Below are 14,407 nucleotides of genomic sequence, written 5' to 3'. Positions count from 1 at the left end.
CAGAAACGGAACGGTGAAGTTGAAAACAACCCACAACTAAACTGCTTCGGGATCCCAGGCTTGAAACCCAAAGATGAAGTTAAAGTGCAGACCAGCTGGTTTGGTGGTTAAACCTCTTATTTGCATAGTTGATTGCATAACTTTATTTGTATGAGATTGATACCCCAATCTGTATGTGAAGGCTGTTCTTTGGGGAAACAGGGCTGCTTCAGAACCAGGACATAATTTGCTTGTTTCTTATTTGAAAAGTTTAGACACAGTCCTTGAACCGAGCTACATTTTAGATGTTGAGAATTTCTGGTCATAGAATTTTTGTTTCTTCCGTCCTGTCTCCTCTCTACCACCCACCGCTCCAGCAAAGCACTACATGACATCATCCCACATTACCTAGCAAACAGGCAAAACCTATCCCTTCTCATCTGCGTTGTCTCTAGGTTTTACTCGGGAACAACACTCCTAGGTCTAGGTCCTTACAAATCCCAATGATCTAGGCTTAGGAAATATGTTTCCTTTCTTCCCAAACTGTGGTTTCCTTCCCCCTGTGGGTGGGTCAGGTCTTTCTGGGGGTGGTGAAGGAAACCCAGCTCTGCAGCCCTCATTCCTCTTTCCCGGGAAAGCAGTAAGATGCAGTCAGCCAAACTGGGATGGCAATGCAGTCAAATTGGGGTGGTGTTTTCTGATATAAATCCCGAAGGTTGCAGTGGATGGTTAGGGGACAGATGTCGGGTAACTGGAAGCTGAGCCCGAGTGTATTGAAACAGTATCAATATTCTCTTCCATCAGGTTTCGGAAATGACTTTAAACATTTTTAACTGAATTACGAAAAATACTATATGCAGTGTTCAGAGAAGAACAAATGAAGTGTGTTAGGAATTTGATAATAAGTACTTGTCCACTCCCTAAAGTGACATTGTGGGCTGTTTTTTTTTTTGGTATTGACATAGGCAAGATCATCAAGCGATTCTGAGATGCAAAGATGACCTGCTGCACTGTCACTACGAAACCTTTTTTTTCTTTTTCTTTTTCTTTTTTTTTTTTTTTTTTTTATGATAGTCAAACATACAGAGAGAGAGGCAGAGACATAGGCAGAGGGAGAAGCAGGCTCCATGCACTGGGAGCCCGACGTGGGACTCGATCCCGGGTCTTCAGGATCGCGCCCTGGGCCAAAGGCAGGCGCTAAACCGCTGCACCACCCAGGGATCCCCGAAACCTATTTTTCTAACCTTACAAGAAAGATTTCTGTTCCCATTAAGTCTTGTTTACTTTTCTTCAACAAAGACTTCTCTCATGCTAACTGAGCGCCACATCTTACTCTAAGTATCTTCTAAATATTAACCTAATTGTTATATCCCTGGGAGGCAGGCCACTATCGTCACCATTTTACAGATGGGGAAACTGAGTTAGAGGGAGTAACTCGCTCCAGGTCGCACAGCTAGGAAGTGGCAATGCCTGGTTTTAAACTTGGGCATTAGTCTGACTCTAGATACTGCCCTGTGATTCTTACAATCTGAATTTCCCATGAATCACCTGAGGCTAGAAATGTCTAGGTTTCTATGGTTGAGAGTGTGTGTGTGTGTGTGTGTGTGTGTGTGTGTGTGTGATACTCCATTAAGAAAATGTTAGTTTGGGGCACCTGGGTGGTTCAGCGGTTGAGTGTCTGCGTTTGGCTCAGGGCATGATCCCGCGGGGGTCCTGGGATCGAGTCCCACATCAGGTTCCCTGCAGGGAGCCTGCCTCTCCCTCTGCCTGTGTCTCTCATGAATAAAAAATAAGATTTTTTAAAATCTTAAAAAGAAAAGAAAAGAAAATGTTCTTTCCCTTAGCAAAGCCTAGCTTGTTCTGAAGTAAAACAACTACAAAATTGTCGCCAGTGAGGAGTTGTCCTTTATAGAAGTCACATTGACTTCCTACTTTTTTTTCTTAGATTGCTTGAAAGGGGAACATTCTAAAGCCACATACCCAGTGGCCTAAAGGCTCTGGAGACTGTGTTAAAAATAAAGGCTGTGACAGATAAGTCAGAGGTGCTGGAGTCCTGCAAGTCGGAAGTCGCATCTGTGGAACGTGCTGGTTTTCTCAGCCCCAGACAGCAGACAGCTGCAACCAAAGAAACCTTCCTTCTTTGCCTGAAGCCTCCTTGACTAAAAATTCCAGACGGTCACCTCTCTGTCAGCCCAAATTTCCTATGGGAAGTAGACTTGAAGTGTAAACACCAGGAGGCTGGGCAGAAGGGAGCAGCAGATTGTTTCAGGGGGGAGGCTGCTGGGCTCTTTGCTCCATCCCCAGGGCCGCCCTACTGCAGTGATTCTCTAGCAGGGGAAGAGGCTTTTTCCCACTTAACCCCTCGCCCCACTGCCTTTTCCACCTTTGCTTCCAGCGATGCCACTTCCAGCAGACAGCACCTTTCTGGTTAACCTCTGAGGACATCTGAGGGTTGTGCAGCAGACGGAACTGTGGCAGGAGGAAAACCTCTTATCACTGTAGCCTAAAAAGCATTTTCTTGTGACCAAAGTGGCCAGAGATGGGCTTTTGCCCTTGGGGGTCACCGGCTGCTGTCCTCCTCAGGCTCGCCCACTGATGACTTCTTCCTCTAGGCTTTTAGGGGGGAGGTGTTTCTTTTTTCAACATTTTTATTTTGTAGTTTAACTAACAGCGTTTATATTTAAGCTGTTTGGGCTGTTGAAAAACAAATGAGCATTTCCCCCACATAGGATGAAAATACAAACAGAAACAACAACAAAAAATCCTTAAAATCAGTGTCCTTCAATCCAACCTGGTCAGGTGTCACGTAAGCAGATTTTGCCAAGGAGGAGTTGTTTCTAGATTGGTGTGATCTTTCTTGACGAGTAACTGGTTGTTGACATTGAAGGGTATGCATAGAATTTGACATATTCAGTATGTCGATGGTATGTCGAATTTTAGAAAATAGGTGGGTTCAAGTTTATATGTTCAAAAAATAATGACTCTTACTATATTTATATATATAAAAGATATATATATATATATAAAAGATTTGATTTATTTATTCATGAGAGACACAGAGAAAGAGGCAGAGACACAGGCAGAGGGAGAAGCAGGCTCCGTACTGGGAGCCCGATGTAGGACTCGATCCCAGGACCTTAGGATCATGACCTGAGCCAAAGACAAACGCTCAACCGCTGAGCCACCCAGGTGCCCCGAATCTTACTATATTTTATCAAATCTAAGACATCACGGATGGTGACAGTTTTTTATATACCACTAAGGAAGAAAACCCACTGTAACCAAGCTGTGAAAAGACATTGACTCACATAACGCATTCGGATGTCTTAGAATCAGTGAACTATGGGCAGTATCTTAGCCACCATCTTGCGTCTTTTCCTTAGAGTCTGACAACATGGTTCTAACTGCACTGTTGGGTTTAGTTTCCTCTGCCTGGCCTATTGGCAACATTTAACGTTCTTGATGGCCTTTTCCACCAAACATTTTCTTACCTTGGCTGCCAGGACACTGCTCTCTGCTCGTCCTCCTCTCACTTCCCTGGCTATTCCTTCTCCATCTCTTTGGCTGGTTCCTCCTCTTTAACTTGACTTGTGAACAGTGGACAGCCCCAGGGCTCAGGACTTGCACCTCTTTTCTGCCTGCACACGCCCCGTCCCTGGGTGACCCAGACCTTTCAATACCGTCTGTCTGCTGGTGGTTCCCAAGTGCGGAGATTCAGCCTGGATCTTGTACTTGAATGCAACATGCGAATATCCTTACCCTTGCTTGACAGACCCAGGATGTCTAGATGCATGACACCTCGGATGTATAAATCCCAAACGACACCTCCACATCAGTCACCCATTACAGAAAGAGGTGCCCACTCCAGCCTTCCAGTTGCTCAGACCAGAGCAGAGGGTGACTCCTTTCCTTCCCTCGCACCCCGTAGTTAGCAAACCCAGTAGCAAATCCCATCAGCTTTTCCTTCAAAATCTATACAGAAGTTGATGATTTCCTTTCATCACCTCTCTCACCCAATCAATCCCCTCCTCTGGATGATTGCTGTGGCCTCCCGACTGGTGGCTCCTCTTCTGCTCATGCCCCTTCCATGTATTCTTGACACAACAGCCCGAATGATCCTGTTCAAATGTAAGTTAGATGGTGCCATTCGAGACTGAGACATTGAGACTTTGTTTAAAAGTCTCCAGTGACTCTTTGTTGCATGCACAGTCCCAGCCTACAGACCCATATCTGTCTGCACTCCCCTTTCATCATTTGTCTCTTAGCTTATGACCCCCGTACTCTGCCCCCTGCTCACTGGCTTTCACCACATCAGCCTTTCTGCTCCTCCCTGTGTGTGCCAACACCCTTCCTTCCTCCATACCTGCTGTTCTCTCTGCCTGGGGTTACATTCCCTCACATACCTGAATGACTTGCTGTCCTACCACCTGTGGGTCTTGATTCAAATGTTGTATCTCATTTCTTTCAGACATTGAGGGAGAAGGCCCTGTATCTAAAATACCCTTGCATCCCCAGTCCTTGCTCTATTTTTCTCTTTAGTATACCTCCCTATCTATCCCTAAATATTTCTTATTTTTTTAAGATTTAATTTATTTATTTATGAGAGACATAGAGAGAGAGAGACAGAGACATAGGCAGAGGGAGAAGCAGGCTGACTCGATCCCAGGACTCCAGGATCATGACCTGAGCCAAAGGCAGATGCTCAACCACTGAGCCACCCAAACGTCCCTATCACTAAATATCTCACTACTTCTCACATCCCTTGGTAGAATGCAGGCTTCACAAGGAAAGGCCTTTGTTCTGCTCTGTGTTTTTCCATGCCCCCGGGGCCTAGAATAGTGTCATGTGTGGGATAACCACTCAAGAACTTTTCATTGGATAAATAAATGAGCAAACAGCGTGAAACACAGACTAAGACCAGGAGGAAGCAGACATTTTTGGCTTTGTACTTTTTGCTTGCCTCTATGGAATGAAATGAAAGGTTATTGGTTTTCCTCATAGCATCAGTGATATCTGTTTTTTCCATCTGGAGAGTTGTCTACTGTTTTGATAGAACTTGTCATGGTAAACAGTCCATCATTAGTTTTATGAGAACACTTTGCACAGTGGTTTTTTTTAGTAGTTAATGAGATTCATCTGAGCTCACAATGATTGTCCACTGAACCTTCAATAAGATAGTGATTAATTCCGCTTCAGAAGTCACTTTTTAGGTTAAAATGAAGTCTAAGCAGTTCCTCTAACATTTATTCTTCAACTAGGGAAAGGAGTGTTTTTAACTTGCGGCATTCTAAGCTCCCAATCACTGATAAAGCAGTTTCCTGTGTAATGTGTTGGGAGTGAGCCCTGTTGCTATCTCATTTTTTAATCATCCTATGATATACTAGTTACTACAAAACACATGCTCATGTTTTGGGTTTGTTGCTTTTAGAGGCACTTACTGTGTAATTGGGCCAGACAGACCTTGGTCTAGACAGCTTCTCCCTGCAGGGGAAGAATCCGGGAGATTTTCCTCTGGCTCCTGACATGGATGTGGTGGGCCACCCTCATGGGGAAGAGGGAGGCGCCAGAGGGAGAGGCTCTTGCCTAAGAGCGGGGTTCCTATGCTAGGAAGCCCAGCTTCCACTCATTGGTGATCGCAGGACATCTGGCATGGCTTCATGGCAAGGGTGTGTTGGCACGTGGCTCCTCAGTTTCTCAATGGCTGCAGTTATAGAGATTAATGAGATGATAAAAGGTGGGGAAGAGGGGTCAGGCAAGAGGGGAAAGCTGTCAAAAAAGGCTGTCATTCATTCACTTGTTCGTTCATGCATTCAAGATGTTCACTGTATTCCTAGTATGCGCATTGCTCTGGGAGGGGCTAGGGATAATGGTAGTCAAGTCGACCTGGGGCTTGGGCAGAAGGTGGTCAGAAAAGGTATCAATGAGGACATGACCGTAGTGGAGGGAAGAAGCTCAATTCTAGGTATGCTAAAGCCATGCTTTGATTCAGATTTCGAACTTGACATATGTTGCTCTGTACATATGTTGAACGTGCTGTACCCATCTTCACCCCTGTACCTGCAGTTTGTAAGGCTGAGATCACGGCACGTACTAACAGAGAGTAATGTCTGGGGGCAGGAATTAGGGGGATGGTAGAAGGGAGATAATGCTGAGCTCGTGTCTCCTGTTTTTTTGTGTACTCACAGGAGAGACTGCGGTGTGTAGAGAAACCGGCATAGGGAGAACTGTGGAGTCATCTGTCTTGGGAGGAGGTTGTGTATTAATGACCTTGATGGGGATTATCTCAGTAGTAGTCCCTCTACCTTTCTTTCTTGAAGAGTAACGGGAAGGGATATTACATTTCACAAGTATGGGAGATGCAGTGGGAATGCTTGAGTCTTTTTTTTTTTTTTGAAGATTTTATTTATTTGAGAGAGAGGCCGAGATAGCAACAGAGATAGTGAGATAGAGCACAAGCAGAGGGAGGGGCAGAGGGAGAGGGAGAAGCAAGCTCTCTGCTCAGCAGGGACCTGGAATCATGACCTGATCCGAAGGCAGACGCTTAACCTACTGAGCCACCCAGGTGCCCCTGCTGAGTCTTTTAAGTGATGAGGACTTGGTACCATCACAAAGGTTATAACCTACTCATCTCTCCCACGCACCCATTCTGTGCGAAGCCAGGTGTAGAGCGTGAATCTGGGTTCTGTGTTGTGCATTACAGACGGCCTTTGTTTCCTCTGGCTCCATCACCACTGTCCTTCATACCTCGTCCAGGGAGGCTTTCATGTGGGTTTTAATGATGGCACTCATTTCTGATACTTCTCTCTAAAAGGAAAGAGCTTTAATACCCTCTCTGATTATAAAGGTCGATTCAGGTTTTTATGTAGAGGTGGAACTCTTTTTTTTCTTTTTTTGCATACTGGAGCTGACATGAGACTTTTAAAAAAATGAGCCTCAAATTACTGTTGTCACCCAGATGATACCCAATTCAGGATTTTAGAATGCACTAGAGAATGTCACTTCTTCCACAGTAGCCCAGTCGATGACCTCATGCCTCTGCTCCTGAGTTCCCTGACAGGAGATCTGGGCGGTGTCAGCAGTGGGTACTGATGGGATGTTTTTTTTGATTGCATGTTTTTTTCTTTGGCATTTGCCTTTCTGTGGATGGTGCCCTTCTGTGTGATGATGCTCCTTCTGACGTGTACCAGTGAGATTCTGAAAAGCGCAGGAGCCAGAGCTGTGGTGCTTGCCTTCATTGTTCAGTACCTGCAGTCCTGGTGTTAAAACCTATGTCTCTGCAAAACCCCTGCCGCCTTTTAGGTCCATTGCCCCCACGATTTGTCGTGTAGAGATGGAGGGGACGGAGGAAGCAAAACCCATGTGCTTGCAGGCTCCTGGCTTGCCGGTTTTACTACCTGGTCCCATACATTGCCTTACCTACCCTATGAATGAGAGGTGGTATTGTCATTTTATTGGCGTGGATACTGAAATCTTAGAAGTGGTCATTTTCCAGGGTCACACAACTGACAAGTCATGGCATGAAACCATAAATTGTGATGGCTAAATTCATGATCTTTCCACAACCTATACCTTAAAATTCAAAAGCTCTGTCCTGGGGCCAGGGCCACCTTTTTGCACACAGCTCCTGGCAAGAACAGCATCTGGTGGATAAGAGCTTGCTTGACTCCTGTGACGATTTCTTTGGAAGCTTCATTCTCAGAGCGCTAGGGCCTGACATCACAGGAAAAGCAGAGTTAAGCTCCATACCCCTGTCAACGCTTCGGTGGGTTGAGGGATGTGTTGTTTTTCAACCTAAGAAAAAAGAGACTTGGCATCATTTTCAGCTAAGTGAGTCAGATCTATTCAACACATCTGGATGAAAACTTGGAACTCTGACGGGACAGGTGACTGGGGCACTTGGTCAGCCAGAGAGTTGGTCTCCGTTTCACTTACCTTGATGTCACATTAATAATTGAGGTGGAAACTTGCATTGTCTCGTGTGTGTGTATGTGTATTCGCGTGCGCGCGTGTGCACACACAAGTGTGTGTGTGTGTGTGTGTGTGTGTGTGTGTAGGGGTGTTTCTTTTAACAAAATGCTTTTCTAAATCTTTATGCCGTTTGATAATTTAGCCACAGTCCCTCTAAACTGCAACAATTTCAGGGGTTGGTGAACTTCAGTGTGGGTACCATATCCAGGCCCCTACTGGGTTTTGTGAATAAGGTTTTTTATTAGAGGGGCAGGCCGGGTGGCTCAGCAGTTTAGCGCTGCCTTCAGGCCAGGGCATGATCCTGAGGTCTCAGGATCGAGTCCCACATCTGGCTCCCTGCGTGGAGCCTGCTTCTCCCTCTGCCTGTGTCTCTGCCTCTCTCTCTGTGTCTCTCATGAATAAATAAATAAAATTTTTTTCTAAAAAAAAGGTTTTTTATTAGAGCACAGCCACACTCATGTTGTATTGCCTATGGCTACTCTCACATTGCAAGAGTCCAGGAATTGCAAGAGAGCGTGCGGCACTCTAAACCTAATATGTTTACTGTTGCCCTTTAGAGAAAAAGTTTGTTGACCTCTCTTTTTTTCCCTCCTAAGGGTACCATGCCAGAATTTTAAAGAAAAGAAATAAACTTGTTAGCTCCAGAGAAAAGTTTCCCACCTTAAATTTAGCTTCCAGTCAATGTGAGTTGAAGGAAAGTCTCATTGTATACATTCTTCGTGGTTTTCTTTTTTCCTCTTTTTTTTCTTTGTTTTGTGGCTGAAGAAAAAGTATGAAGAGGAAACTGGTTTTGGAAGAGGAAACTGTTGTTATGTTTGAGCCTTTAAAACTCTGTAATTACCCTATCGAGGCTGTATATTTGCATCAGAAATGCATTTAGTCTTAAGTTTTAGTGTTCAGTATATGGAACATTTATAATGATGGGGTACTTCCAAAAATAAATCAACTCTATAGAAAATGTTAATCAGCTCATCCCCAGGGACCATAGTGAGTATGTCCATTGTATAAATGAGGAAATGGACATGACAGTTAGTGGTTTGCCCAAAGCCACACTGTCATCGGCATTATGAAGATTTAAGCAAAGGTCCCATGTACAAGAAAATGCAGTCATGTTTTCATGTAAGACACTGCGGGCTTTCGTTAAATTAACCTCAATTAAGATTCAGGAACTAATACGCGTTTTGGTATTTGGAAGAAACTACCAAATCACAAAGAGCTGGCTTGCTCCTTAAAATTACCTGCAGGGTTTTTAAGTAGGACATGGAATTTTTTTTTTCCCCCGAGGAGTCTGTTGCTTGAAATCAAAAGCTCTATATCTGGCTAAACATTGCCATGAAAATTGAAAAGCAACTGGTTCAAGTGTATTTCACACTGCCAGGGAAAATCATGTGAAAAGCTCAGTAATGCCTCATTATGTGGCATTCTACTCAGTCGACAAGAAAGCAGCCTTCTACTAGGAACTTAGTTTTTAAAAGCCATTTGTGGATGGTTGATTCAGGATGCGTATGCAGTCTTGCAGCTCATCTGTCTCTATAGGTTTGCATGGTGGAGTAAGGATTTATGTTGAGGAAACAGCGGGTCCTCCATTTTCAAAGAAACTTCTGGGATGAGTATTGCTCTTTTCTTAGGCAAAAATTGAGAGCTAATTTTAGAAATATTTTGCCCAACAACTGATGGGAGCAATCACAGATTTTTTTCCCTCCTGGTTAACCTCTAGTTAATTGAAAAATTCGATTTTCTGTAACAGGAAGCTCCTCTTTATTTTCTTTTCCTTTTTTTTTTTTTGTTTTTTGTTTTTTGTTTTCCTACTTCACTTGGAAATGACTTTTTTTTTTTTTTTAGTAGTATTTTAAAGACATTGTTAACTATTATAACTCTGGTATCTGGGCATGTGGATATGGAATACCATTCAGAGACAGGGTATTGGCTGAGAGGATTCACCCATCCCTGTTGTGGTAAAGTGCCAGGTCCCATACTGTGAGGTTCTGTATGACCCCATTTATCAATTTGGGCAAAGCCAGTATATAAATTCACAGAGAAGGTGCTGTGAAGAGGAAGACACCAGAGTGTGCTGCTCAGGGAAAGCCGCCCCTCACAGACGGTCCCTGTCATCTTGAGCTTGCAGCTTCCAAGCTTCGAGACTTGTCTTGGCATTTGGCCCTGCTTTCATCAGATCTGCATACTGCAGACCCACATCCACCGAGTTTATAAGTGACTGATAAGCTGGAATGACAATATAATACACTGTCCAGTAAGTTGGGTTCTGTTTCCACTCAGCTACCTTTGTGATGTTGGGCAAATTATCTCATTTTTCTAGGTGTTATTGTCTTGTCTGTGCAATTGGAATGTTAATGCTTTATAAAGACGTTCCATGAGCTAATGCCTTAACATAAAACCTAGGAGATCATAGTGATTGTTATTATACTATAATTTTGGTTATTGTCTCCGTTATAACCGTACAAGTCAACTTACAAGACTGTATAATAGATCAGAAACTTGCTTGTTGAACATACAATTAGAGCCAGGAATGCCTTGGGCTGGAATGGCTGGGCACACTGTTGTTTGACTTGAAGGATACTATTGCCAGAATCTGAAGATCCTTTACCCAGACAGTGCTGGGTCAACTCCACTGCAGTTTTAATCCATGGCTTACCTTTTTCTTAATTTCATGAAGTCACCACTTTTTTAGTCTAGGGGGCCTCTCTTTGGTGACACTTGTTTTTAGCAGTAATAAAAGAATCACTGATTATTTTGTTTGGGTTTGGCTTTCGAAACAGCTTTATCAGGGCAATTTATTGTCCTTGCAGGATTGCTCCTTCTTTTTGGCTCCACATTCAGGAAGTGAAATTTATAGGAGGGTACCTAATTATTCCCCGGGATGGGCTGCCTATGCTAAATGCTTTATGGAAGGCAGTCTATTCCTTTGGTATGTAACTATGGGAGAGCATGCTTTTTTGAGTTTATTAGAACAGAATGGCTATATATAAAGACCTTTCCTTCCATGCCTGTGTTTGTCTTTTTGTGTATGTGTGTGTGTTTGTTTTTAATCTTATTTTCTCTCTGGGTTAGGGATTGACATCCTGAAACTCGTAGCAGCCCAAGTTGGAAGCCAGTGGAAGGACATCTATCAGTTCCTGTGCAATGCCAGTGAGAGAGAAGTGGCTGCTTTCTCCAATGGGTACACGGCGGACCATGAGCGGGCCTACGCAGCTCTGCAGCACTGGACCATCCGGGGTCCCGAGGCCAGCCTTGCCCAACTAATCAGTGCCCTCCGCCAGCACCGGCGCAATGATGTTGTGGAGAAGATTCGGGGGCTGATGGAAGATACGGCCCAGGTAATGTACCTGGGTTGTTGGTCTTTCCAACTAACCTTTTGGTTTCTGTATTCAGATTTTAGCAAGTATATGTAATAAGGAAAAATACTGCTACCGGGTGTTTGGGTTCACACACATTCCCCTTCTAGGGCAATGGTTCACAGAGGTTGTCCATTAGAATCATCTATAAACTTTATTTTTTTAATTTTTATTTTTTAAAAGATTTTATTTATTTATTTGAGAGAGAGAGTGAGCATGAGTGAAGGTAGGGGCAGAAGGGAGGGAGAAGTAGGCTCCCTGCCGAGCAGGGACCCAATGCCTGGCGCGATCCCAGTTCTTTGGAATCATGACCTGAGCTGAAGGCAGCCGCTCAACCGACTGAGCCACCCAGGTGCCCCTCAACTAGGAACTTCAAAAAAATTCTGATACTTAGACCCCCCCCCCCCCGCCCCACCGAATCTCAATAAGATCAGAATCTCTAGGGGAGGACCAAAAATCAGTATTTTAAAAAGTTCCCTAACATGCACAGTTGAGAATCATCATGTTTGGGGTATGATCTAGCTAGCATCAGGCATACAGCCAGATATGCTGACAGCAGTGGGTAGCAGGATTGATCATTCCTTCTGGGCTTGTTCCACCTGTACATCAGATGGGAACCGAGGGGACCTAGGAGTGTCATTTATTTATAGACTCTGGTCACTGAGCTTTGGCTTTAGAGCCGGGCAGCAGCACCAGATTTGAATCCTGGCTCTGACACTGGTGGGTGACCAAGGGCAAGTTCCTTCAGCTTTCTCTGCTTCTGTTTTCTCACACGTAAGCCAGCCTTATAGGGCTAATTACGATTAGAAATGAAGTATATAGGATACTTGATGCATTGAAGGTGTTTTACAAATGGTAGCTATGATCATAACATAACTGATTTTATTTAGCTTTTCCTTAATCATAGCATGCTTCCCTGAAAGGCCATGAATTAAGTACAAATTTGAGTATTGACTTATATGTCTCAGAAGATTTTGATGAAAGTTTCTGAATGTATTCCCAAAGTAAAGAAAATGTGGCCACCGAGACCTGATAAAACCCACTTAAAATTTAAAAGGCCATTCTGTCGGTGTTATTTTTCCAGTGCTCTAAACTCATTACCTAAAGAGCTGGAGAGAGACTTTTACCCCATCAACTCTAATTCACTACCATTCTCAATTTTCTATATTTAAGAGATCCAAGTGCTTTTATTTATTTTTTTCTTTTATTTTTTTATACTAACAGTGTAGTCTTTCTTCACTATGGAAGTAAACATCAGGTGCATCTTTTATTTAAGTGACTGGATAAAATTTATAGGTGCTAATCGATGCCAAAAGTGGTTATTAAACTCCTGGTGTATATTTAACTTCTTTGATATGGGGAATTTCAGAAAAAATATTTATGAATAGTTGCAGTGGTAAACATTTAAAGGCACACACCAGTGTCTTGTGACTTCCTAAGAATGATACCAGAATTTTGGCTTACTGGACACCTGAGTGGTTCAGTGGTTGAGCATTGGCCTTTGGCCTCAGGGCGTGATTCTGGAGTCACAGGGTGGAGTTTTGCATCGTGCTCTCCACAGGGAGCCTGCTTCTCCCTCTGCCTGTGTCTCTGCCTCTCTCTGTGTCTCTCATGAATGAATAAATAAAATCTTAAAAGAAGTGTGGCTCACAACTAAAACTAGGCATCAGGTAGCGGGATTTGAAGAAAGGAAAGGAAGATGTGTAATCTCTAATTAAATAAAATGACTGCAGTTTGAATAAAGGGAGTTGAGAGGCAAACGTGAATGGGCTTCCTTGGAATGTCAACTTTAAGAGCTTATCGGACAAGCAGCAGACCTGAAGAAGGATTCAGATATTGGAGAATAAGCCATTAGATCTTTTTGATGATACCTACAAGAAAGGTAAAATATGATTGACGTAATGTTAGGATTTGGATAAATGGAATATTTGATAAAGTGGAAAGATGATTATGATGAATTCTTAAAGGAAAAGGAGGCGGTTTCTCATTAGAAAAAAACAAATATGAGCATAGGAAAATGAGAAAGCATAAATGTTAATGTTATATTATTAAATCCAGGTGGTACGATTAGAAGTAATTTTTTAAAATTATTTTCTGTCATGAAAACACATGACTTTTGTGATTTAAAGTATTTTTTCAAATGACTAAGCTGAAAGGGCACAAGATAAAGGATAGATAGGGCTTCGTTTCTGCTAAATTAGGATTCTCTCTTCATTTCAATTTTGAGAGAGCAGACAGTAGTTTGTGTGGCAATCCATTCTTCCTTGTTAAGATCGACGGAGGTTTATGATGTTGGGTCAGATTCACCAAAAAAAAAAAAAAAAATTGGTAAAATTTCCTTTGCTTCTGGTTTCTGCACATCTCTCTCATTTTTCTGTGTACACTCAGCAATCATTTACAATTTGGTCATAGTCTTCAGGATACTTCTCTTTTTGGGGGTGGTGGTAATGGTGGTGGGGTATTGACTATCACAAATGACCTTGGTATGTTTCTCTGATGATCCTGTTGAGGTCCATAAATGTTTATTCAGCACCTACTTTATTCCAGGCACTGTCACAGGTGCTGGGAAAGGTGGGCCCTAGGACTCTGTGGAGGAGGCTGCATGTCAAGGAGAGCGACTCTTAACAAAAATCATGGAGTCCGAGAATAAGAAAAAGTAAACTATGTAGTCCCCAAGTGCCAAACTCTTGTACCCTTTAGTTCTTTCCTCTTATCTATATCCAGCAAGATTCTAATAACCATTTTGTTATTTATTTTTTAAGGAACAGTGTGATCAATGCATCCTAGAGCTTTTTCTGTGGTTCTCATGCAAACTGTGTGTGATGATGAAGGCTGAGAAGCCAGTAATAAGCTCCTCGGTCCATGTTTTAATAATGTCCATTATTGTCTAGCAACACTGTGGGCTCAACTCTGACTCTAATTTTAAAAGCCAATGAGCATGGATTTCTGCCTGCCAGCTCTTATTAATCACACAGTATATAATTGTCTGCAGGTTATCTCTGAGATTAGTTGAGTCAAACAGGACACAGAGTGCAGGGGGCATAATTGAGACTTATACTTTCCACTTATGATGGATTTGTATTCTTTGTGTATTGTGTTCCTGCTGG

At 43.0% G+C, this 14,407-nt stretch overlaps 1 protein-coding gene across 1 annotated transcript in view; it reads left to right on the top strand.

Moving 5' to 3' along the window:
• TNFRSF21 (TNF receptor superfamily member 21) overlaps positions 1-14,407 on the top strand; it is a 69,110-nt gene that overhangs the window by 35,234 nt on the left and 19,469 nt on the right. The window contains exon 4 of the mRNA XM_072733630.1: positions 11,017-11,282. Within this exon, the coding sequence (XP_072589731.1) occupies positions 11,017-11,282 (266 nt within the window). The remainder of the gene's footprint in view (positions 1-11,016; positions 11,283-14,407) is intronic.

This window comes from Vulpes vulpes, chromosome 1 (assembly GCF_048418805.1).
Source record: "Vulpes vulpes isolate BD-2025 chromosome 1, VulVul3, whole genome shotgun sequence".
NCBI classification, from domain to species: Eukaryota; Metazoa; Chordata; class Mammalia; order Carnivora; family Canidae; genus Vulpes; species Vulpes vulpes.
This window is presented reverse-complemented; position numbering and strand designations above follow the sequence as displayed.